Consider the following 27,205-nt stretch of genomic DNA (forward strand, 5'->3'; position numbering starts at 1 on the left):
TTTTGTTTCAGCATTATCAGTTGCCAAGATCAGTTCTGGTGAGGAGTTACTTATCTTGAACTGAAACAGTAAGTAGAAGGTTGGACTCAATCAAGTACCTGCTGCACTTCCTTATCTTTAGTTGAATTTTCCTGAATCTGTAATTTTCTTCTTTTTATCTAAAACGTCAAATCACATTCTGGCTCATAGCATTTTCTTTAGAGCCAAGCCCAAGCTGCTGTTTCAAAACATGCATGTGTTCATATTTGAAACACTTATGTAATATTTTCTCTACCCCAACTTACTTGAGCCAAATCAGAGATCTTAGTTTTTACTCAAGACATCGAGTTGGTCTATGCCATCAGATTTTTTTTTCAAAAGGAGGACAAAATTTACTTGCAAAATCTACCTTTATGCACCTAAATGAAGGTTCAGCTTCTTTTTATTCCTAGAAGTGCATCACTACCTGGCAAAGAAATGAACAGGTGATTTTATTAATGCCTTTGTCATTTCAAGCAGTTTTGCACAGCTGAAACTGGAATTGTTCCATTAAATAAACAAACAAAAAACAGAGGGAAAAAAAAAAAAAAACCCAAACACCACAAAACAGAATTATAGAAATTCAACCTCTGGAAAGATCAATTTTTTTTTTTTCTTTTTTGGCCATTTACAAAACCTTCTTCAAATTACTTAAACTACTTATGCTTCACTTCTGAAATATGGCAAGTATAATTTTGCCAATAACGAGATCCAACTTCTGAGCTATTTTCTGCCAGAAAGCAAAAATCACTTCAGTGAAGTAATACATCAGACTCTCTCTTCATCTATTTCCAGCTGATGAGGTTTCAGCTTAGAGCAGAGATTGTTTTTTTTTTATTAGGCCCTGAGTACATGACCTGGCACTTGTGCAGCTGAGTTTCATCGGACTACTATCACTCTGATCCTTGAAGTCATCCCACTGCTTCTTTTTGGTATGATATTCAGAGCCTCCTCCATAATGATGATTCATTCCACAGTGTGTCATCAGCAAAATTTTGTTGGCATGGTCCTCCTTTACTGTGCCAAGAGCTGTGATGAAAATATTATGTAAGATTTATCTCAAGAATTATCTATGAGGAATTCAACTCATAACCTTCCTCTAGCCTCATTGAAATCATGGGAAATACAGCTGAAAAGGACCTCATGACCAAACTGTATCCCAAAGACGTGATCTATAATCAGCAGATATTTATCCAATTTGTTCTTAAACATTGTTGATGAGATTGCATAATCTTCATAGATACTCTATATCAGTAACTGAGTCTCCTAATCACTGAAGCACTTCTGTCCCCAGTGTCTGCCCCGAATCACTTCTCCCAACATTTTCCTGGTTTTCGCTGTGCCAAATAGAACCACAGAATTAGCTTATTCCCCTTGTAAGTGATGCTTCTGCTCACAAACCACAATACCATGTTCCGACATATTTCTTGTCTTCCTTTGAGCTGGCTCCATACACCGATATTCATCAGCTGATGCTTTCGTGCATTAAAAGCTCCACCACAGGCATTCATTTGAACACAAAGCACTCTCCATTGAAATTGTTTACTTGACTTATGAAGCAATCTCCAGAGCATGATCATCTTCCTTTATGTTTTTGAATTTTAACTGAAAACAAAACTTCCCTCAGTTTCAGGGTCTCAGTAGTCTTTTGAAGGCTTCTTTTGCAGGAAGTCGGAGAACATTCCCTCTTGTAGACCTCCTTAAGTATTTTATTCCATATATCAAATTAACAATTAATTTCCCCATCAGTCCTTATGAGCACATTACCTCCCTGTCCCATATGTATTTAGAATATCCTCAAGGTTTCTGCCATGTAATTTGGAGGAAATTATATGATATGTACATAGCAGAATATATTCAGTGTACAATTTACCACAAAGCTAAATATTATGTTACCACAAAGACAAGAAGCTGCATTTGGAAACTCCTATATATAATGCTAATAAGAAACCCAATTCCATCTTATTTTAATTAACCTGGAAAGCCTTCCTTTTTATAACACGAGAGAGACTTCAAAACATTCAGAATGTTAATAAAACCACAGGCATTTCCATTCTTTGTCTCTTCTGGTATACACTGTTCATCAATAATTGTTGCTCATTTCAGTATTAGTCTGATTTTCTCAGTCTAGAGAAGTTTAACATTTTGAACCATTGCATCTAATTTTTTAAATAAGAAAGAAATACTATTTTCCCTGTTTTCATAAGAGATGGACTTGATAAATACTACTGTTAGCAAGACATGATCCTAGCCTTAAGACTCAGTAGGAGGACCATGGATAGCTCAAAGAATTCACCATGGCCACAATGACTGAGCGGTAAAACTGTTAAGTGTCCTTTATACTTCACTGGTAGCATAAAACTCTTAAAGCAGGAGATATTAAGGACATTTATGCAGGTTAAAGTTGAGGAAGAGTTGCATTGCAACAGCAGAAAAAGGCATCTCAACTTTAACCTGTAACACTCACTAGCTTGTGCTGAGCTCAGATTGTCTCAGTTTAATGGTTATGAGGTTTGTGAATAGTCTGATAACCAAAATGTAATCAGGATCCATTTTTTTATGTAGCTGGTAGAACAAACTCTGAGACTTCAGTCAACCTGAAGATGAGCTCCCCTTTAGTCTCCAGATATCATGCCTACAAAGGGGAGCTAAAACTCATTTATGGAAATCCTTGAAGTCCTCCCCTCCATCCCTCAAATGAATAGTCATAAAGTTATAGGGATCTTAAAGACAGATCTTCAGTAATAGCACAAAATACTACCTTTTGTACTGTGCTGCTAATACTGCAAAATAGTGCAGTATATTTTTCCATCCAGAGAGCAACACCTAGTTAACATTTAAGTTAGTGAAGTGGAAATTTGTGTGACCTAATTTAAGAACCAGTTAAATGTCTTAGGTGAGAAAGTTTCACTAAAATGTAAATGCCACTTAAAGGAGTCTAGGATAAGGTGTGGGGGAGAATGGTCATGATACAGAGGAATGCAATACAGAGAAGGGGCCCAGTATCCAATAATAGTCCAGCTTAATTTTTGAGAATGGAAGGTCTGCAATGGTTACTTTCAACTCATGCAAATGACAGGCTTTATTTGTGTAATCCAAAACAGGAGGAGAAAAGCTGATGTTACTAGTGAACTGAGATGCATTTTGTGAAAGTCTGTAAGGCATTATTTATAGTCTGTGTGCCAGAACTGTGTTCCCATTAATGGTCTCTCCAGGCCATGCTCAAAAAATAGTTCAGTCTCGTATAGTGTAAATGAGATTTGGCAATGTGGATTTTCTATTATAACAGACTCTTACCAACCCTTTCCTTGTTACACTCATGAACACTCTTCGTGTCTTTGTGTTCTTCCTCCTGCAGTCCAGTACATCGTTCAACAGAGATGCTGTGAAAGCAGGGACAGGCCGGCGTTTTCTTGGTGGGCTGTTAAATGATACATCCTACTGCTACACTCTGGAAGTCTCATTCTACAGCTATGTATTGGGTGGACCTACTTCTCCTGTGCCCTACACAGAAGAAGCATGTATCCTTTTGAAATCCTTCATCTTCTTGCAGCACACGTGAAACAGGCACTTAAGGTAAATACTTCTACCTCAGTAAGAGTTTGTTGAGATAGGAACACACAAGTGGAAATGTGAGTCTGCTCCTGATGCTTTAATTTCCCTCATATTGATTCTCCATATTGTGGAAATTCAAGAAGAGAAAGGCATATTAGATCAAATAAGCCATTTCCCTCTTGTAGGAGATTGTCTCACACACTTATTACAGAAACTAGTCCTGGAGAGCCTGTGATCCATTCCCTTCCACAGTCTTCCATTTCTTTCTTCATTTCTCTCCTTATTCTTTCATTATCCCTGTGTTTGTATTACTGTGTTAATAGCAAGTTGAAGGTGCATCTTTGATACTGAGTTAAAATATCTTCTCCGCTTTTGAACTGCAACTGAAAGGCTCTAAAGAATCCGTTAGGTTCTGCAGCTGCCTCAGGGCCAGATCTTTAATACCGGTTGACAACGAAATGGAAAGCGAGCTCTGCAAACAAAATCGACGAAGTTGTTTGCATTTTTGAGTGCTCAAATAGAAGCAGTGTCTCATTCCTCAAAAAACACATATCCATCTGGCTATCTCAATATATCAACAATTTGTACAATTGTTCTGACTGGTCTTATGATCTGGTTTTATGTTTTTCTTTTTGTCACCATGCTCAATCAAATAACCAGTTGCCCATACCTCAAGCTTGGGTGTGTTATTTCATTTTGTCATTCTATCTCGGTAGCTTTTGAAATTTCCACAGGTTTTGAAACACTGCAGAGGGAGAAAGATTAGCTGTGATTGCCTATTTACCTCTCCACTGCATTTCGGAAGTTGGGTAAGGTTTACAGCTTCAGGGTAGCGAGGAGGAAATTTTCATATGAAACATAATTCTTCACCATCCATGCATATGTGCGCACTGTGTGGGAATAAGCATGAGAAACAGGGAGCAGGGAAAATAATTCTTAATCATTTAGGGGTTTCTGGTTTGGCTTCTCCACTGAAAGTGAAATTTGGGGGAAGAAGGGAGATTAATATATTAAGGCAACTTATCAGACTTGAGCATTTGGAATACAAGCTCTTTGTTGCCCAGTGAGTTTAACTATTTCCAAGGAATAGCTTCTTGCAACATATGCCTACGTAGTGTATCTTACCACTGAGGAAAAAATTATCATTACTATTAGGTTTAGGATTTTTTTTTTTTTTTTTTACATTGATAATTTGGCATTTTAAGAACACGTGCCTTAGTTTCACCTTTAATTTTCCTCTTCACTTAGTACTTATTGTACTGACAACTGCTTATTTATCTTCCTTATTTATCAAGAATGGTTTTTGCAGTGAGGAGTGGGAAGAGTCCCTATACAAATGAGATCATGAGTCCCTTGAATATGTTTTTTTTATCATGACTTGTATGTCATGGTGGCTTAGTTTCCTTTTCCATAACGATTTTTGTTTCATGCCTCACATTACAGAGGTTTCAGGTGTGGGGTCTAACATCTCTATATATTTGCTTGGCTTGCCTTCTGCAGACAGAGCTGCATCACTCTCAGTTCCATTCATCGTGACCATCAGCAACTAGAGCACAGGAAATAGGCCCCAGATCACAGAGATCCTTCTTGGTGATGATTAATTGAAGGCTCAAGCAGCAGCTTGATTTCTACAATTAATGATTTCACCTAGCTGGGTGACAAAGGAGGAGAAGCTGGTTTTGACTGGCCTGGCAAACAGCAAGCAGGGAAGGCTCTTTGCCCATGTAGTATGCTCCACTGGCATTTTGCCCTGGTAGATCTTATTATTCCCTTTTCAATGGGGAGGGATTCTATCAAGAGTGAACAGGGCAGCTCTTCCTTATGTGTGCATTTTCCTAGTTAGGGAAAGAAATTGAGATGCTGGAAGCAGTCTCTAAGCTGGTCTGCTCTAGCCCAGGAGTGTCTGGTTTTATGCATATCCTATCCTGGCAGGGGAGAAGTTTCATATCACCAAAGTGCCTGTGACCAAAAGTAAAACAATTGGCGAATGTTCCAGTTTAGCCTGAACAGCTCTTCTAAGCTATTTGCAAGTCAGTGATTAATTAATGCTCAGATTTTTTAATGGACCTGAACCAAAGACACAGCCAGTCAGTTCATATTGGCCTCCAAGGACAGGCGTGCCTCTATTAACTATCTAGCTACATGCAGGCAGCAAGTCAAGCAAATTAATGAAGAAAATACAGTGAGCCCAAAAACCGTGAACTGATAGGGCAAGTACTCAGGAAATCTGCCTTCAGAGATGTATTTCTTAGGACTGCGTTCATCCCGCTGTGATGTTATTGAGTTGTGGGGGCTTTTGCTTTGTTTTTAATAGAAACAGGATCAGGGAGACTAGAATTGTTCAAAGCTTCTAGTGTTGGGTTAAGAAGTGAAGACTGAGACAGCCTCAGATTCAGGGAACACCATGGCCTTGAACAGAGACTGCAAAGCAGATCACCCCCCACATTCAGAAACCAGCTATACTGGCTCCATGCAGAGATCAAACCAAATGAGGATCTCCAGGTTCTACAAAAATATTAATTTAGCCTAATGTTGTTCCTGTTGACGGGTAAGAAAATTGAACAAACTCTGAATAGTCTTCTGTTTCCACTGGTGGCATGTAGTTCTACCTGACAGCTTCTTTCCTTTACAGCCTTCGTGGCAAATAAGATCATAGTACTACCCCATTTCCTGCCATTATATAAGTGGATTTGGTTTGTTGTGGGTTTATTTTTAAATCTCTTCATGTTCCTCAGGGTTTACGTGCTAACTTTATGATCTATAAAAACCTCTGTGTGAGCCTGTGATAGATATATTTCTACATTGGGTGAGATTATGCATTTTGTTCAGGCTTGTGTGACTGAAATATACTTTGTAATTACTGAAATAAATTAATACCTTACATGCATGAAAACGGGAGACAGACTTTCAGTCTGATAAGTGTTACTTCAATTCTGACATTGTCAGTGTGGACAGTAACTTTTTTCAATAAGAAAAGTAAGAAAATTAAACAACAAAGAAAATAAGGTATCATTAAATGTGGAAATCTGTTCCAAATTACTCCAGTTAGTATGACTGACTGTATTCTCCTAAAAGAAATACATCAAAGATTCAGAATTTAGAGGATTACACCTGGTATGTTCTAAAAAAAAAAAAACCAAAACAAAACCAAAAACAATTTGCCCCAAAGACTGCACTATTTAAATGAAATCCAGGAGTGAAGGATCTTCCATCAGCCTGTGCAGAGGGGTATATGTTTGAGACATATATGGTGGGATAACAGCATCCTGCGGAGTGTCAAATGTCTGGCCTCTCTAACACAGAGAGTTAACATGGTTGTGTCAATGTCTCAGGCCCCAATTAGCATTATATCAGCAATGGTTACTGCTGGAGTGTCTCTTGTATTTCCATTCTGCAAACAAAGCACTGCATCAGGTGTAACTTCCCGAACATCCTGTTATACATTCCTTCAGAGGTATGTGTGTGCCTGGTAGGTCTGTGTCTAACTGATATGTACCTGGTGCACAAGAAACATAAGGGATATGTTCTGTAAGCCTGGCTCTGCAGAATACCCTGCGATAACATGCGCTGTAGATAACAGTGAATGGACTCTGTTTCGAAGGCATAATAAGAGGATTGTAGGCTTGTCGGTTAGTTGCTGGGAAGTGGACAGAGAAGTGTTTAAAACCCTTCTCACACGTGCACACATTTGGTGGTAACTGATTAAAAAGGCAACGCAGCAACAGTTTGCTCAGCACCAGGTGATGAGGCTTTAAAATGAGCTGATATGCTTCCATTAAATACCATGTTTTACTAGGCATTTACAGGGCTTATGACACAAGGCATGTAAACTGCTCTGTAACATTCACCACCAGCAGCTCAACTGCTGAGCTGTCTAGATACACACCAGCCTCATAGCTGGGCAGCGAACAAAGGATAAAAGAGAGGGAGGAAGAATGAAGCCCTGGCTGTTAGGACTCTGAGGGCTGCTCTGATAGCACACCCAGAATTGCTTTCCGCTACAGCTGCTGATCAGCAGTCATCACAGCCTGACCTGAAAGTGGCCAGTAAAGGAGTCTCACATCAACAGCTTTAAAATCTATTGGGTTCATTTTTTAGAGTGTTTGAACTGGATCCCTGCTGCACAGCAGGCAGCCCATAAGAGAGCATAAAAGGTTTTACTCAACCAAACACTAGCCTTGAGGTAGAAAGATAGAAATGATGGAGATAGGGCAAGAACTGGTATGATTGTAGCCTGGCAGCTGTAGGGGAGAATAATCATCAAGATGGGTGAGCGCACCAATTGTCAGTGTGTCCATGGCTTTTTTTCTGTATTTTAATCTTAATTCTAAGCTTCCTGCAGGTAGGGAAGACCCTCATCCAAAGATGGGCCTTTAGTCATCTATATGTACAGCTTTAATCACTGAAATCACTTCTGAGTGCAACAAGGGAGACAGGAACCCTGGACTGAGGGTCTGATGCAACAGTTCTCCTTTGTATGGCTTTTCTAAGTACATCACTTCACCTCTTTGATTTAGTGTCTTCAATATAAAGAATGAATTTAATGAAAATCTGGTATAAAATTTTTGTATAAAAACAAGCAAAACAAAAAAAAAAATGTGGAAGCCAGGGGTGAAGAACACAGAAGAGACATTACTAATATTACCCCAAGGTAGGTCTTTTCACATTACAAACAGCTGAGAAATTATCTCAATACTTTAAAATGATATAGTTGAACCGACTTTCGAATATACCACTTGGTATTTTCCATTTCACTGAATGAGTTGAATTGGAAGTTTTGCATCCCTTAAACAGGGTGTAGTTGCACTGCTGAACTTTCTCTCCTGTTTATAGACATAAAAAATGTATTTATGTGGCTACAGCCACAAAATGAAAGCTTGGATTGGCTCTTCAGGTACCTAACAGGACTCTTAGCACAGTTGGGATCACTAGGTTCAACTCTTATCCTTAACTTCAAGCAGCATATCAGCCTGCTGCTTGACTGGGGACTTGAGAAGTTAAATCCCCTGGATGAAACAGTCATTTGCTTATATGCAGATTCCTTTTAAAGAGTACTTGGACCTCAGTAAATGTCCTGGGGAAAAGAAATCTGTATGCAAACTACAATTCCAGTAAAAGCATCTATAACCTTTAGAGCTTCATGGACTTGCCAGGCCTCTAGGGCAAATGCGCGCGGTTATTTTTTTTTTTTTTTTTTTTTTTTTTGTCAACTGCCTGTTCTGATCCTTCTAGCTCTGTTAGTGATATACTTAAGAGAAGATCCTCATGAGCCAGATAATGGCCCTTGCAGATTCACTCCCACCCAGTAAAGGCAACATTACTAGCAACAGCCCGTGAGGTATGAAAGGCTGTGCTGATAAAACTGAGGGAGCTCTGCAGAGGTTATCCAGTGTGGTTTATGTTTGAACTTGAGTTAGAGCTTGTTGCCAAGATGGTTTCAAAGTAAATTGGGCACATACTCAGGAAAAGACCTCCAGAGGTTTACATCTTCATCCTTCTTCTGCTAAGATCCTAGAAATAGGCTCCTTTCTCTGTGTTGCAAACTGGCATTAATCCTATTCCTGCAGATTTTCCTGAGTGATCTCTTTGCACATGATCTCTCCAGTATTTGGTTGTTTCTCAGTACCATGTTTTGGGCTGTCTTTGAGGAAAGAAAACAAAATCCTCTTTCAACTTCCCGGTCTGAGTGAAAGTGTCAAGGTTTACAGCCACAATTTCAAACGCTCTTAATATTACTGGAAGCATAGAGTTAAATTATAGAGTTGTAAAGTTACTTTATAGTGATAATGCTGTCAAGCATCAATATCTCTGCCCCAGGGCACCATGGAAACTCAGTTAATGATATAAGAAGCTGATATTTTTCAGGGTTGCAGCTGTTGGCTCATACCCAGAAGGAATCTGTGTGTTTGCTCATATTGGGTATGTACAGGGGGACCTGCTCAAAGAAAATTAAGAAACAGTGAAAGTCTGTTTAATGAAGTGCAGTGGAATGAAAGTGCAAAGCAGTATATGGTGTTGCAGTATGCACACCTCTTTCCCTCACACAGTTCAATACAGTGGGCAGTGCTGTAGAAAAACACTTATTTTACTGTAAGAGAGTGTGTTTGTGGGGAGAGTGTGCATTTGTATGTAGATTTGTTTATCTAGTTGCCTGTAGCACTGACTGCATCAATCTATGTAGACACCGTCTGGGAGTATCAGTAAAGAAATGGAAATTAAGGCAAGTGACTACAGTCAACTTAGGAATATCTATAATTTTTGTAATGGATTTCTTAGCATCTGTATCCCAGAGTGCTTTGATAGCCTCAGATGAAAGATGTTATAAAAGTGCAGTGTTATTATAAAGGTGTTTTTTCTTTTAAAGAAAGATTTTTTTTTTTCTGAGATGTAGAATATCAGTCTTGGAAGGCATCTTCAAAGTATTTTCTGGGGATTTAACCATATGATTCCAGCTACCTTTTGGCTAGGAGCCGGGTATCAAATACCACGCATGTGAGTGGGGAAATGGTCTTGCAGTTAACTGTTGCAGTAACAGTGGTCTTGAGAAACTGGTTCATTTCTCTGTGTGCCCAGGTGTTTCGCATGCTGCCTGTTTGGTAAGCATTCACATGGCTTTCTGGTACACATGGTAGAGCGGGTCAGACTCTCATAGGCCTGTTTTAAGTAGAAGTGAAAGGGAGTTTGTAAGCTGAGGAAACAGTCTTGAGGGGAATGCAGCATCAGAGGTATTGAGAGCCTAACTGTTCTATCAGATTTTAAGGCACATGATTTGCTCCAGAGTTGTGTTGTTGTGAGCATTGTAAAGGAGGACCCCATGAGGGTGTGGATTAATTTCCTTCCTCTTGTGTACACTGGTTTCCTTCCCAGGGATACCAAGGTACAGGGAAGAGAAGAGATAATTGTTGTGTGACCCAAATGTAAGCAGGTGCATATCCAGACCCATAGAAATGCTCTCAAGTCAGTTTTAGACATCAAAGAAGACAAGCTCCTGCATTGAAGAGCAGAAAGACTTCAGTAGCTGTGAGCCTGAACTAGGGAATTTGGACAGGTTGACTTGAGAGCCATCAATATTTACAACCTGATTCAAGAATAGGGACTTTGTGGACAGTGGGAGCATAAGTGTCTTACAGAGACACATGTGCAAATATGGTCCCTGCTTCTCGCCAGCTGTTTTCAACTCAGTGCTGGCAGAGAATGTGCTCTTTGGCCTAGGTAGGTCTGTATCCAGTGACACAGAAAGATTGATGTTTATAAGCCAGACAAGATGAGAAAGCCCAGCTCTAAAAATGATGTTCTATTGATGAGACACTGCATGCTAACTGGTACCAAACTGTCACTGAGGTTTTACTGATTGAAATCCTCATCAGTGCTTTCCATTCAAGCTATAAGTGACTTATGGGTGCTATCAGGCCAGCTAAAATGGTCTGCAAGCACAAAACTCTCCAATTCAAAATGGTTTTGATGGTGGTGAAAAAAAAAATTATAAAATTTGCCAATTAATAATAAAAACTGTTACATATTTCTATTAGTATTCCTTTTGCACACAGGAATAAATAACTGAGACCAAGACAAGTGATGCTTTTGCTGAATGTTTGGAAGGTGAAGTTGATGACATGAGTGACTGCTGAGTTGTTGCTAATATAAACAAGGGGGGAAGCTCCCTCTAGGCATTCCTATGCCTCTTGGAATTGGCTTTCAAGGTTTTGAACACTTCTCTTATGAACCAGCTTTTCTAAAAACTTATATTTTTCCTTTGAATTATAAGCAACTTAGGCAAAATCAAGCATATAGAACTGATAGTGAGGTTCTTGGGTGCTCAGAACACCATACAAATGCTATTAGACCCATAGTTAAAATAATTCTTTGGTAAATGTTAAATTCCTATTAGTAACACTTGCTAAACTTAAGTGCAAAGTAAAGGGCAAGGCTAATCTGAAAGGCAAGGGGGAGCTGGGCTTAAAAGATATTAACAATTTGTTGGAAATGTCTGAGGGGAGTGGTTAATATGCCTAAAGAGTAACGTCTGTGGGTTGAAGATTTAGGCTGGGAGAGGGCTTTAGCCAGTGCTGTGCTTTGGATTTTTCCAAAATGTCAATGGGAATGAAGAGAAAAAAGCCATTCAGAATTAGGTGTTTTTCAAAAAGCCATGAACAGAAAAATTGCAGTGTCTCTGTGATAGGTCTCTGCTTTTCTGCTAGCCTGTAGTGGTGTTTGTGTGTCTCCATGTTTGTCATCTTTTCCGTCTCCTCTGCATCTCTTCACTTCTGACTGAGTCTTCTCCCCTGTGCTTGCCTGTCTTGTGTCTGTATCCTCACCAACTTGTTTGCAGTTTTAGGTTGTTACACTTGCCCCATGCCTTTCTATCATCTCATCTGATTTTTTGCAGGTCATGTTTCATTAATCAGACACACCCAGTCTCTGCCTTTTGTACTAAGCTGAACTATTTCTTCGTCCTTTTACATTTTGCCACCTAAAGGCTCAGCAGAGCTTACTAGTGATTAAAGGGAATTCTAGGGTTAGAACAGAAGATTTTTTTTTAACTAGTACTTCTTCAGTTCCAAATACCAACATCCTGAAAGGCAACCAGATGTTTCTTAGGAAACTCAGCAAAGAAATGAGTGTGTTTGTGTCTGTGTGTCTGTCTTTCTCAGCTGTTTGACCAATTGCAGCTGAATTTGACAGTGATAAAGGTCACAGAGATATTACATTCCTATGAGTTTTGTGAAAAATACCTGGCTGAATCTCTCCAGTAGGAACAGCTGCATCTCTATTGTTAGAAACCAGAGGAGGCCAGTAGGAATGAAAGTCACAGGAAACAGATCCTTCCTGGGCATGTCACTGATGAGCAAAGACCCCACTTCACTTTTCTTTTCTCTACAAAGTTTTACCCCTAACATCTTGGTGAAACTTAACAAATGATATCTTATGGCATCCTGAAAAGTAGATTGTGTCTCCCCCATCAAGAGGCCAGAAACCTTCCAGGTAGACTTCATAGGTGAAGACAATACCCATTCAAGCCAAGGTCAATACATGCTCACACCAAGCCAGCAGCATTTCTTGTCACCTAGAGTTGAAACTTTGTCCAGAGTTCAGATCAACAAAGTCTGAACATGTCTCAGGCAGAAACTAAAGATAATCTGCAGCTTTGATCTAGTGTTCAGAAATCTTTGTGTTTCAATAAGAGGAAGGGTCTGACTCTCCCATGTCTCATCTCTTAACAGAAGAACAACCAGATCATCTCAGATCAAAACCAGTCCTCTGCACTGTCTTTTCTCTGACAGAGGCCAAAAGCAGATGCCTGAGAAAAAGATAATAATAGAGTAAGTATATAACAATACTTCCCTCAATATTCTTCCAGCTTCCGGCAATTAGTGGTTTGGGGATCCCAGAGCTGGAGATGTTGATTCTGTCTGTAGTAACACTCAGTGGATTTGTCTCCCATGAACCTGCATACGTTTTCAGCGTCCACAGCATTCCTTGCTAGGGATTTCCACAGCTTAATAATATCTTGTTTGTTTTAAGCCTACCACCTGCAAGCTTTATTTTGTGATTCCTAATTGTTACACTGGAAGCAGCATTGATCCCTGTCTGCTTTCCCCATGGCGCTCATATCAGCTGCCTTTTCTCACGTCTGAAGTCTCCTAGCCTACCTAGTTATCTACTGAGTATTTATCCTGTATACCATAAGCAGAAAAATATTACCAGATGAGGATCATTCCTTGATTTCGAGAGATAGTATATTGTCTTACACTTTCTTTCTAGGTATACACAACTGTATGAGTTGCCAAGCAATGAAGAATCAACTCCAATGACTCTAATGGCAGAGTCTGTGTTGCCATGCATTATGATTTTTACTTGTGCTAAGGATAAATTCTGGCCTGGTCACACAAGCAGCAGGTATAAGCACCAAAAGGAGAGATATGGCTTTCAGTTTCAGAGTACACTGTAATCATCATATGTTCAGTTCCTCATGCCCTTAACAGTCTGTTTGGGTTCTGCCGTACTCTTTCCCACAATTTAGGAGGAATTCAAAGCTTGTTAAATAAACTGAATGTCTGTTCATCATAGGCTGCAGTTTTGGTCATCTGGCTAAGAGAGTCTAGAAACCAAATCCTTCTAGAGGAATACATGGGTTTTGAAAATTTCAACATCCCAAATACCTTGCTTTCTGTCATTGTGATTGCTGTGCATCACTCTTCCTCAGCAAACCAACTTCTGGATAACATGCTCCCATAGTCAGGTTGCATTCATAATTCTGTCAGGCCAGTTATTTATTTTTCTAAAACTAAAGAATCTTTATTGAATCAGCAACTGTCATCTGGAAGGAGACACAAAAGACCAAATGACAGATGACAATCCATCTTTTCTTTATTGGCCAGTCCCTCAAGAGATCCAGTACGTAGGTTAACTACTCAAGACCTCTCATGTAGCAAAGAGGGATCTGCTGGGCAGTGGAGTGTCACATGTAGCAAAAGCCTACATTGGACAGGTTTCTGCAGACATTTGGCTGGAACAGTGTTGGGGGACATGTGCAAAGTGAGATCTCTTTCCACTGTATGAATACATGACAAATCTCAAGCTTCCTTTCAGTAAGTCATTAAATAGGCTGTTCAAGTGAAACATAGTGGGTTTTATCAAGGTAGGGGATGGAAATGGCTCAGAGGGTCCAGTTGTCCTCCTGGTGATTTTGTAGAGAAGAGGCAGCTGGACTGATAACACTCCTGCATGGTGGAGCCAGGACTGCATGGTTCTGCTAGCCCAAGGGGAGAAAGTCTACAGTATTTCAGTCCCATTATTCCTCTTTTCAAGGCTTTTCATCTTGGAGCTTCTGTGGATTTCTTCAAGGTCTGGTAAGTGGCTGGCTCTGTTGGCAGAATACAGCTTGAGGCTCCTTGTGTCTTACCATGTAGCTGTAATACCTCCCCTTGAGAAGATGCCCATGACTCTGCTTGTTAGCAGTCTCACAATCTCATATTCTTGTTGTGATACTGTGAAGATTTGAGACTGGGCTATTTCTGGGCCAACAGGATTATCATCCTAGTGTCCCTTCTTCCTTACTTAATGATTCCTGTTTGCACCACATCCCTCACATGTCTGCTAAGTAGAATTTGTTGCATTGACTTTCTTTCCAAAGCCTGCCCAGAAGGACAGCTTTCCTTCAACCAGGACACAGAAAAGGGCCTGTGTCTCCAGAACCATCAATATTTTTCTTGAGATGATAAATGAACTGCCAATAAACTGAGGCAGCTGCCAGATCCATCTGAGAAACAGACCTTCGGACCCGATTTATCCGTGCTTGGTTTATTTATGTGTCTGGAAACTTTTGAGATGCAAACAGAGAACTAACCACTCTGAGGCAGCCACTAAGAATTAAATGGTATAGATAGATGGAGTGGGAGTTTATGGACTGGTTCAGATAAGCTAACACAGGGTAATAGCTAATGTATCTCAAAGAAGAATACGGCTTGAGATTCATCATAGGCAACACCACAAAAAATAAACAAAACTCAAAACAAGACCTAAATTCTCATGCTTGCTATACCATTCAGTTTATTTTTCTCCATCTCTTCTGGTCTTGCCTATAATTCAGGGTTTTGCATAATCTCTGAAATTTGTTGTCAAGGTTTTTCTAAGATGAGGCATGGCTGATCATGTTGTGCCTAGAGGGATGGGACTCGTTTATGTGCTTCAGCGAGTAAGGTTTGTAGAGAGGCCAGTCTGGTTTTGAACCAGCTGATACAGCTGGAAGAAGCAGACAGCCTTTGTGTTTAGGGTCCTTTTGCTAGGCAGCAGCCGTGTGTGTTTCATACACATTCACCCCAAAACTTCTGAGCCTGTATTTTCATTCCATCCGGAAAGAGTTCTCAGAGGTATTAAGTTTGGGCAAGTTTTATGAAAACAGGCAGCTGAGCAAAGGAAAGAGACTCAATTAATGCCTCTGCTTGGGGAAAACTGGAGTGAGTTGAAATGTTATCGCACGCCAGGGGAGTATGAATGGGGGAGCTGTGTAAAATGCTCCATCGCGGGGCGAATTTCAGCTGGCACCCCGTCCCTATTGCTGGAGAAACCAGGGGTGGGGACTGGGCCACAGTCCTTGTGCTGCTGGTGGGACCAGTACTTCCCGTTCCAAAGGCGGCCTGGCCCGAGGCAGAGCCTGTGTGAGCCCGGAGCACAAGCTCTTTGCTGATGGGGGGGGGGAACCGGAGCAAGTCCAAGGCAGCAAAACCAAAGAGGATGAGCGCTCGGAGTCAGCTCTCGGGAGGAGAGTGGAGGCCCCGCAGCCTGGCGCCTCTCTGCGCCTCCCCGTAGCTATTTCCCAGGGTAAGGCTGGGCCTAGTGAAGCCCTTTCCCCCTCCCCAGCTTGCCTGCCTGGGTCAGTACCAGGCAGCGCAGCTCACGCTTGCCTGTAGTTAAAGTGCCCTCTTCTGGCACAAAACGTTTCATTCCTCAATGGCAGTCGACTGAAGAGAGGTGAATATTTTTCTGATGGTTGGTGAAATCAAGAACAAAGCAGGTTTTCTCTTCCTGTGCTTCCCCCCTATGCCCTGGACTGTCTTGGCAGGCAATAGCGGTCAGAGAAGGATCTCCCTGTTCTATCAGCCTGGCCGGGTCAAAGCTTTTCTGTGCGACAGTGCTATGATGAGATTTTGTTTGCATCAGAGGTCATTAACGATGCTTTTATTCTCTTTTGTCTACTTTTTTTTTTTTTTTTCCCCCTGCCTTATCTGGTGTAAATCCGTGTCTATCTTGATTTACACCAGCTGAGAATGTGATGGCCTTTTCCTGTTTATGTTTTCTGCTCTCTGTTGTATAAATCATCTCTTGGCTATTCTTGACCTGTTGATGTCAATAGTTTTCTCTGTGAATCCCAATGGGATCTAGAGTTGACCTATATTGATGACCAGGGAATGTTTGGTGATGAAATGTGGGGAGAGGAGAATGTGCAGCTGCTGTCAGAGAAGTTCCCATACTAAGCACTCCGTTGGAAAAGGAAAGTTTTGATACACTTGTTAATGTGAATTCAAGGTTAGCAGTACACAGCACAGCAACTGCATCTGTCTGCAGAGGGATTTAAAATCAGCCTTTAATAAGAAAAAGGAGTTTCCTGCACTGCTTTATCGCATCAGTTACCATCAGAGGCCTTTGCATGTGCTTTGGATTTTTCTCTATATTTAAGGAGCATTTCAAGCCATAATTGATTATAGCTGAATTTGTGTTACAAAGTAGGGAACAGCAGGTCAGGACATTTACGCTATGAGACGAGACTGAGCCTGATTCCCATTTAGATCCTTTATAGCAGAAGGGTAGTGTTTTTTTCCCCTGGTAACACGCAGTGCCTCAGCTATTGAGTACAATGCTGTATAAATAATTGTGTATTTATTCTAGGCTCTCTGAATGCAAATCCCTCACACACAAGCTGGATTGGCATAAACCAGTTTAGGAAGCACACATACAAATGTACTGCCCTCCACTGGGTTTATGAGGAGTAGAAGGAACTGGAGTCAGGCTTGCCAGGTTTTACAAAGTGCCGAGCTGGAAGTGAAAATCCAGCTTCTCCCTTCAAGGTGAAAAGGACGTAGGAGATTCTGGGGGTTTTGGTCTGCCTGAGGATCTTGCTGCAGTGGTTCCTGCTCTGTTATATGCACGTTAAAACTGGCATATGCTGACATTGTTTTTTTCCTGGTCACTTCACTGTTACTTAAATAAGGTCTCAGGATCTTAAGTTTGGGAAATGTGGCTTCTAATAATGTGGTTTTATTTAAACTTCGTACCTGTGTTTCATCTTGCATTCCTTCTCAGTCCTGGGTGCTTGGATGGTATTTAGGCAGAGACGATCCGTAGCTGAGAAGTAGTACAGCACCCTCACAGTGTTACCACACCAAACCCAGGAGTGCAGGGACAGGTAAGATCACGTGCCAAGAACTGAGACGAGATAAGCTAAGAGTCTCCAAGCCAATACAAGTTGAGATAGTAATGTAGTTAATATGAACAGACACCATTGAACATACTAGACAATACTAAAAAGTTACCTTATGATGTACAAAGTGATTATCCAAAATATAAGGATAAAGTTAACATCTTCTAACATTTCACTTTAAGGTTGCTTCTCTGCATAGGAAAATATATATGTGTGAGTGCGTGCATACATTAGATATGCATATACACCAGAACTTTTTTCTTTTTTTCTTAAGTACGTTCTCAAGATTCATGAAGGAAATGAATTATGACAGAGAGAGAAACTCACAGGCCTCTCTTTGTATGGGAGAGCTACAAGCCACGACTGCAGTGAACAAAGATGCCCCTCTATCAGTCCTCCACAGACAGCCCTGGAACTGGAGCAGCCTGGAGTAATGGTGCTGAGAAGTGGGTACAATAACAAGGCAAAGCAAAGTATAGCCTAACAGGATGACAGCACAAGGCACCAAAAATAGGTGGCTTTTGTATGACTATAATAGCACCACCTGCTTTCAGATGTTAGTCATCCCATAAATGTGTCCATTCCAGCGAATATCCTTGAGGGAGCTGACACAGAAATCCATAGAAACAAGGCACTGAATCTGAGCAGAGAAAAGGGAGAAGAGCGGAGACTCGCCAGGCTGAAAGGAGCCTGCTGGCGGGGGGAAGAGAAGCAGCCTGGAAATGTGTGCGTGCATGTGTGGGTGTGTATGGGGTAGCAGAGAAGTATGTATGCTTCTCGAAGGGAAGAATTTGTTTCCTTCTCATCAAACCTCAGCCCCTGCTGCTTTTTTTGATTTTTCTCTAGCAGGGCCAATCTAGGCACTCAGTGATGATAAATAACCCAGTATTACAAGGTGACATGCACAGTGACACGATAATATGGAAAGAAAGCGAAGAACCCGAAGGGACAGAGTTTCTGTGCAATTTATTTATTTCCCAAGTGTGCTCTGCAGTGCAGGCAGTTTGAGAACCCTAACCACTGGCTCCTGCTGCAGGCTGGTGGGGGGTCTTAGGGGAGCCTGACAGACCTCAAACCTTGCTAGCGTAAACAGTCTCCCCAAAAAGCTGTATTTTTTTTCCTGGGGAGCTTTGTTCGCAGTGACCTAGGTAGGATTTTTCGGTCCTGTTTTGTTTAAAGGCCTTTTGGGATGTTGTTGATCTTGTAGTTAAGGGGTAGCTCTGAGCATCAGGATACCTGGGATTGGCTGTGAGCTCTGTCTCCTTGCCTGACTTTGGGTGAGTTGCACCATCTTCCTCCCTGCGTTTCCCGATTAGCAGACTTTCAGCTTTGCAATCATAACGGGTTTTTTAACATTGCATTTGTGTGTGATTTCCTGGATTTTGTCAAAGCAAACTGAGAGCATAAGTGTTGTTGTGCTGACATGCACAGTACATCAGCAGGGCCAAGACTTCAGCTTCACCGAGCAAGATGCTGCTGCTTGGGCTAACAGAATAGCAAGTTGTCGTTCTCTGTTGGACCAACATAAGAAAATTAAAAAGGTATATTTTGCCAGAGGGTTTCCTGGCCATTTAGTGAAGACTAGGGATGTTAAGACTTGGTGATCTGAATTATGTTTGTGGCTCTGTAAAGAGCTTGCAGACACAGTGCCTGTCCTTTCCTCTTCCTGCCTTTTCTTAGATGAAAACACAGGACAGGAGAAATGGTGTTGTCTAGACGATGACACAGGGCTAGGACACAGTCTAGTGAGATAAAAGGAGAATGGAACAGGCATACAGAGCAAAGTGATTTGCCTAAATCTGCACAACCAGATCTCCTGACTCCTTCACTCTCCCTCCCGTGGCTTCTCCTTAGGAGATGAAGTTGATTGATTGAAATTGCCCTTTTTACTGATTACCTTTTTAATAATCCAAACAGTAATGTCAGAAATCCAGCATGAAGGGTAGTTTTTTTGGTCCAATCTGTTTGGTACTTGCGTTTCTCTCTGGTAAGTACCAAAATTGGACTAGTTGGGTTCTCTTTTTATTTACATTTGGGTTTGTGTTCTTGTTATCCAGGTATAGCATAGCGCTACTGCTGCAGCTGCATTCTCACATGACAGGGGAATGTTCCTATTACAAGAAAGTGAAAATTAAAACCAAAACCACCCCTGCCCTCCCGCCCAAAAAAATCAATCTTCAAAAATAAATCTTGATTTCAGAGGTCTTGGGGAAAATCTCTTTGTGTATCCGTGCATGCTTTATCTCCTTGGCAATTGTCATCTTGTGTAAAATTCCTGTTTTCTGAGTGTGGGATGGAAACTACTACCGTCTTCTGCTTTGATATTTCTGTCTCCTCACAGTTCCCTTTGTCTGTTCTCAGTTGCTTCTCATGCTACATCTGACTGGTGTTCCATGATGATAGGGAGTCTCTGCCTTGGAGTCTTACATGTACTTCACTGACCACCCAGTTCCTTCCAGGTTTTAAATAGGTGAATAATAACTCAGCTTCATGTCCTGGGGTTCCGATTCTTGATGGGTTTTACCACATGCTGTCAGCCTGCAAGTAAATAATACCTGCAAGAAAAAGGGACTAAAATCATCTTTGCTTTTTGCTGAGAGTCAAACATACCAGTGGCTGGAATATAGGAAGAAAGGATATTCCTATTCCCCAATCATATGGCTGACAGCGTAATCACTCAGACTAATAAATCTTCATTGAAAACTTAGATGAAAAGGGAAGAGCAACAAGAGTGCTTTCAGAGGAGAAGCTGGGAGGGTACTTGCATCTCTGTGGAAGCCCAGCCCCAGGGGGAGAGCAAAAGGCCTGCAGACGGCCCTGCTGCTGGGTGCAAAATGGCCCTTGGTGGCCATGACTGAGTCCAACAGTTTGCTTGTCTCAGCCCTGGACATCCTCTTGGCCTTGGCCTGTGCCCCTTGTTCGCCGCAGCCCCGGACTGTGAGGACCAGGGGTTGTGTGTCAGCCCTGTAGTGGCCTTAATATGCACCTCAGCAGCATGCAGGGGCCTGAATAAGGGTCAGGAATAAATTGTAGAGATCTAGAGCAGCTGGCTACCTGCTGTGCTAGCTCTTTAACCCTTCAGAAGCTAGCGCTTTCCCACAGCCTCATGAACAAACAAGGACAAAAAAAGCAACCACAGAGCTGAAACATTTTATTTCCCCTACTGAGCCTGACAATTGACCCTGTCAGGAGCTAGAAAACCACACTGGGTGCATCAACAGAAAATGAGCTGAGGAGGGGAGAGTGTTTGAGGGAGGCAGTGCAGTGATCTAGTCAGCTCCCCATCTCCCTGGAAGAGCTGAACTCTGGTGCAGGGACAGTGGGAGTGAGTTTGCAAACACCTCTGTGCTTCAGAAACCACTGCAGGGCAAACAGAGATGCTGAAGACCAGCTCCTGGTGGGAGTCTTTCTTCAAGTGATCTAGCTGCTGTGTGTCTGTCCCTTTGAAAATACCACTGTTCCTGTCCATCCCCTGGTTGCTGTATTATCTGGTTGGCTTTGCAGTTTGTGTGTGAAGGGGGTGGGGTGGGGTGGGGGTGAAGAAGGCTGGGGGTGAAGAAGGCTGGAGGGAAGAAGGAGGCAGCAAAAGCTTCCCGTTGCAAAAAGCTTCCTGCCCAGGACTCATCCTGCTCTTGTTGTACTTGTGTCTGTGTGTTTTCCCTACAGCATTAGGTGAGCTGATTGCCTCTTCATTTGCTCCAGGTAGTGGAAGGTTTGAGATGGACTGAAAATAAGGGTAACTGGATGAAGTGGATGAAGCATGTTTCACACAGGATGTATTTTGTTTGTTCCCCTTTGACAAATGATGTGTAGAGAGCTGGTTCAAATCAAGAGACAGTGGGCTGAGTGGGGCATCGGGCTTGGTGTCACCCAAAGGGAGACTTGGTCCATTCAGTGTGAGGATGATGAAGAACTGACTGCATATTGGGGCTGTTTGGCATCTTGGGTGCAGGTTTGTTGAAGTAAATTGGCTAATTTCCTGCAGCATCAGCTTGCTGTGTTTCTATCGAAATCATCCAAGAGACACCAAAGATGAAATCCGTCCCACTGTCACATCTGTAGCCTTTGGATCAATGAAGCACACTAAGCCAAAGCAGAGGCAGGCACAGTGATTAATTAGCATTGCTTTTATTTCTTTCTATAGAAAGAAATCCTTCTTCCCACCTGTTACTTTCTTTGGGAATAAAAATCTGGTTGTTGTCCCATCTGCTGTGGGACCTCCTGACTGGCAGAATGGTTCTGCATGTGGTTACAGGTGGGCCCTGACCAGCCCTGCAAGCCTGCTTGCCTCCCTGGCCTTTTGCTGCACCACACATACCTCACTGCTCCCTAATCCTCTCCCAGCTAATTGCTTTTCTAGTGCCTCTTGGACACTGGTGAGCTGTGAGGGGGTGACACGCAGTGCTTTCCCAGACTCGGCAGAAAAAGATGGCACAGCTTTGGCTGTGAAGAATAGCACAAATGGGAAAAGATGGGCTATTTTGGAGTTGAGTGATACGGAGTTAATATTCTGACTCTCAGGCCGTGAAATCGATCTTCCAGGTGAATTTGTGGTCTCTCGAATTCATTTTGGGCATAACACGCACCTCAAATGGAACTGGCTGCAGCTCTTGACGTCAGTAAATGCTTTCTTCCCTTCAAAAGAACACAGCTTGGATTTCATCTTGTTTTTACACCTTCACTTCTCCTTGTAAGGCTCATTGTCACCAACGGGTCTGGTGTCATCCAACTGCGGCAGTGAGACCAACACTCTGTGCTGCAGAAATTCCCAGAGCACAACACTCAGCAGCTGCCAAAGCTTTCTGCTGGCACCTGCTCAAGGCAAGAGAGAGAGAGAAATATCACTTTGTCTGCCTCCCTTCATTGCTGCCCACCAGGAAACCAGCATAGACAGCACTTTGCTCCTCTGCTTGAGAGACATGCAGGTTAGATGAGTGAGGCAGACACCTTGAGCCTTTTTGGCCTTTTCAACAGCCAATGTCCCCTTTGTCGCATCCCATTTTTTTCTGGTCAGATTGCTGCTGCCCCGTATCACCGCTCTCTAGAAGGCTGGCACAGAATAGTATTTTGCTGTGCTTTTCTTCTGCTGTTTCCCACCTGCCAAAGTCCTTCCTTTAAATGGCATGAGTCTAATTATTTTGGGCATGAAAGCTGGTGATGGCTGCATTTGGGCAAACAATGAAAGGATACTTTCAGCAAGGCAGCTCTGAGAAAGATCAGACATTTCTGATGGTTGTAGGGACAACTTTCACCAACATTCTGCCTTCTGACTCATGGGTGGCTGTTGTCTCCTTGTCTTTCCATCTAAATTGAGGTGGTAACAAATAAATATACCTTCTTTGTGGAAGAAATTCTGCAAGTTGAGAATGTCAGCTCTTGTGCCTCTCACTTTTCCAGCTAGCTGAGCTCTGAGCAGCAGACCAGCCAGTTTGAACGACAAGAAGAGGTGTCCTAAATTCAGATATTACAAAGTATATGTGTGGGAGAAAGAGTGACTTTAGTGCTTGTAAGAGCTCTGCAATGAACAGCACAAAACTGGCTGCAGGTACAGAAGAGGTGCAGTGAAAGGGTTGTGCTTGTTCTTGCCTATCTGGGGCCTTTCTCTGAAACTGCTAACAAGGGGCTGGGCGTGTTTGTATGTGTCTAGTGCTGATTTGGTGGGTGTTGTGTTGGCTTGGGGACCTGATATGGGCACATAGTGTGTGCATAGTTCCCTGTCAGCAAGGTCAACCTTTCCCCAGTCCTCCACCAAGCGGCAAATTCCCAAGGTGACCTTGGGAATCAAGGCCCACATGCTTATCGGTGAAACTGTGCAGCTTCTTGTCCCATGTCTTCCCTTAAATGTGCTGGATCTCTCTTCTCCTCATTCCCTTGCTGCTCACCCCACATTCTTCTCTGGTCTGCAGGCTAAAGCATGTTTCCAAGATCTGCCTCTGCCATCTCTTCTATTTTGAACAGTCAAGCTCTTAACATCCCTGATTTTTGGCAGCAAGGTGTTCCATGGGTCACCAGTATAATATATAGGGAAGCAAGTCCTCCATACAAGGTCAAGAGCTGCCTGGTCTGGCCTCTATAGCAATGCTGTATGCTTTGGCAAAGCTTCTGCTTGACTGAACAGATATAAAACTGAATTAAACTGGGAGGTGTATAACTACATCACCCCAAAATGGCTTTAAAATACCTATACATATTATGAAGAGATATTTTGCTGTATTTTGAATTGTATTAGGGAAAAGATCTTTCCCTCCTAGGGAAAGTGGTAGAGATGGTACAGAAATGGGAAATAAATGTTCTTTTCCAGTGCAGAGAATGTAGCCACACCAGGCAGCTGGTGTGCAGCAGAAAATTCAGGCAACGAAACTACTCAAATTTGTTTCCATGTCCCACTAGGATGAAATGCACAAAAATGTAATAAAAGGAATCATGATTTAACAGTTAAGAGTGAATCAGGTAAAAAAAAAATAAAATTAAAAAATCTTTCTTCCTGGTGCTATTTGCAGCACAAGGCAGAATACATGGAGTTTAATTATATTTCAAAATCAGTGTTCTTTAGGGATGGGCCAGTTTATTAGGAAAGGATGGAATTGTTAAAGACAGATTTTGTATGCACAAAACCAGTTCATATGAGGCTTGAGACTGGTCTGACCTCAGGCAATACTATGCACTCTGATAAAGCTTTTGGTGGCAATAAAGTTTTACTGAATAGTATTAAAGATGAAGCAAACTGCGAAACATAAGGCAGAGGAAACTCTGAAGTATTCACCCAGTTTTTGCAATCAGGGCATCAAGAACCTCCTGATCCAGAGGGTGCATCAGGCCATCACCTTTAATAGCCGCTGATCTATTTGTGATTCCCGATTTAGTATATAAATATTAGCTACAGTGGTGACTCAAAGATTAGGAATCTGTGAAGAACGTAAAAATGTAAGAAGATAAAATAACTTGAAATAAAAACAATTCTTTTTCCTAAGTTCGTTCTGTAAGAGAGGGGCAAGAAATTAATTTACAAGTAATAAGAGGAACGCTATTTCTTAACCAATCATGTCGTGACCTCATATGGAAGGCTTACCAAGTAAGATGAACACCCAAGATTTGGAGGGCAGATCTACTGTGATTCCCCCAGTCCTGCACTGGTAATGCAGCATTTCTACCTCCTCTGATTCAGAATGCCACTGGATGGGTGAAGCTGATACTGATACCATGATCACTGCCCAGGCACACAGCAAATGACCCCAGTCTTACACTATTGCTTTGTGGGGGGATTTTAGAGGTACTATGTGCCCTCCAGTAGAGGAATGTATGTTCCCATGTTACAATGGATCAAGAAAAAGTGGAGTGATTTGCAAAATGCAAAGCATGGTTTTTTTGAGTTTAGATGTGGGAATAACTGGGATCTACTTTAGATAGGATAGTGTGTAGAAGTGGGGACTCTCTGATAAACTTGCTTATTGTACCCTAAGAATAGTAAAGTAAATGTAGATGTTAAAATATCTTGGTTAATTAATGGTAAAGTACAATGCCTGTCTTTCATCCTTTTAGTTTTTTTCTGGTTTGGGCTTGCTTGTTGCTTTGTGATTGAATTATATTAGGGAAAAGATCTTTCCATGCCTCTTTGGATGTCTAGCAGGCTGCAAGGCATGCTCCTGTGTAAATCCTCTTAATTGCTCTGTAAACTTTGTGGAGTAGAAACTTCTGACAGTGGAAGGGGGAGATTTGTACAATTCTGAAGGTTCTGTGGTCCAGAAGTATTTAGTTTAGGGCAAGAAATATAATGCCTTCTTGGCTGTTATGCTAAAGGAGATGACATTCATAAAAAGGTTCAAAATGGAGTTCAGCTATCCAATCATAACACCTTGACAATGTTGGAAGCATTTAACTTATAGTAGCTAATATAATACTCTAACACATAGTGATTGAAAGACTACCCGAAAAAAGGGCAGGTAAGGCATTCTCACGACGTAGATAGTGTTCTATGTATTCTTGGCCTGATGCAATGTGCACTGAAGTCAGGACCAAAATTACTACAAACTGAATGTTGAAAGATCAACCTTTGTGAAGATTAGATCCCAAATCTATACTGACTAAACCTGCTTTTTATTGTCCCTGACAGTTTTATAAGCTCAGGGAAGAAGATAGGAGTGGCTCTGAATTCTTCCTTTTGTCCATTTTATGATTGCTTGCTCTGAACTGAAGGGAAAAAATGAAACATGTTTCCTTGACTACAGCACTTGTGATGTCATCTGTGTTATATTTTTTTTTCCTTCCCTTTTAGGTTCCTTTCTGAACTCGTCCTCATCTACTTTCCCTTTATAGCCTACAGTAGTCTTATAGGTTTTCCCGCTGCTCATTTCACTATTGCAGCATGTGTCACTTTGTTGTATCTAGGTCAGTCACTTCTCACACCCCATGTAGTATATTTGTCAAAGCATTGTGCAGTTTGGTTTTAATGTCTGAATTCAACAATGGTACTCCAAAGGGTTACTGTCTATTGCTTTGTATGAAGATGGAGGACAGTCCGAGAAGTTTTGTTTTTAAAATAAGCTGATTCGGCTTCCTTTTCAATTTTGGGCTTGATATCTCTAGCCTGCCCTATGTTGCAGTGTGAACAGTTGTCTTTGCTGGAGTGAATAGTGTTAGAACAGGTGTGATAGTTCTGCAGAACTGTCCTCTCACTGCCTCATCCTCTAACAGCTTTCAAGCCTTGATTGTTTGGAAGAAGATATCCCTGCACACATTTGGATATGAGGTGTTGGAATCAATCTTGAGCTAATGGCCAAGTTTCCCTAAAAACACCTTCTCTCAAAGGTTTAGTTTTCATTTTGGAACTCATCATTTTTGTACTCTAGGACTGCTAGTGGAATAGGACTGAAATTTCTAAACAGCCTAGAAAGCAGTCCTTACCAGAAATAACCCTATCCCCTTTCCAGCTGCCTCACACGAAGGTTACTGTGTTTGTTTGTGTCAAGGTCCTGCCTATGCTCAGGCTTTGAGAACTATTAGCTATCCAGGTTTTTTGCCAGCTAAAGACTTTTCTGTAAAGATGTAATAATAGATGCAGGTCCATTGTGTTGCTTTTGGGGGGTTATCTTTAAGCAACCTGAATGTTGTTGCTTTTTTTTTTGGTTCACCTTGATTCCTTTCTTAGCTTAAAAATGAATTACATGGCTGTGCCATCTGGCCTTTGTGAGAAAAGGCTACTGTCTTTCTGCTGTAGCCATTTTAACTTTCCCTTGCTGTAGTCCAAGACAATTCACATTTTGTCCTGAGATCTTGCAAATAAATTGTATTGCTTTTGCATTTGTCAACATTAAGAGTTATTTGCTGCACCTTGTCCAATTTACCTAGCAAAGCTAAGGACTCTGTAGAATTTCTTTGCTTGCTTTTTTTCTTTCCTCTCCATGTCCACTTCCCCAATTTTGTGTTGTCAGCAGGCTTAACCAGTTTGTAGTCAGCTTCTCTAAGCCATTTATATAAATTAGGCTTAGCAGGGGTTCCAAGGATCGTGTGGCGATGAACATTACTTTGCATTTGTTGACTTTAATTTTCTTTTGCCGTATGTTGACCCAGTTCTAGAGTAGATCTAAATTGTTGGATATTTCTTGGCTGCTTTTCTCACGTCCATTATATGGCCCCACTGGCAACTGCAGGAACTCTGAAAACAACCTCGCTTGAAGTCATTTACACAACCTAAAACTAGAGTAGGAAGGGACATAT

The 27,205-nt window shown here is 41.6% G+C and overlaps 1 protein-coding gene across 3 annotated transcripts in view; it reads left to right on the plus strand.

Annotated features, from left to right (window-relative positions):
- Positions 1-27,205, plus strand: part of LOC113482589 (cytosolic carboxypeptidase 6-like) — a 969,074-nt gene that overhangs the window by 873,733 nt on the left and 68,136 nt on the right. For all 3 annotated transcript variants that reach the window (XM_026853353.1, XM_026853354.1, XM_026853355.1), the window contains exon 11: positions 3,377-3,539. In XM_026853353.1, coding sequence (XP_026709154.1) covers positions 3,377-3,539 — 163 coding nt within the window. The remainder of the gene's footprint in view (positions 1-3,376; positions 3,540-27,205) is intronic.

Source organism: Athene cunicularia, assembly GCF_003259725.1.
Source record: "Athene cunicularia isolate RWA chromosome 8 unlocalized genomic scaffold, athCun1 chr8_part1, whole genome shotgun sequence".
NCBI classification, from domain to species: Eukaryota; Metazoa; Chordata; class Aves; order Strigiformes; family Strigidae; genus Athene; species Athene cunicularia.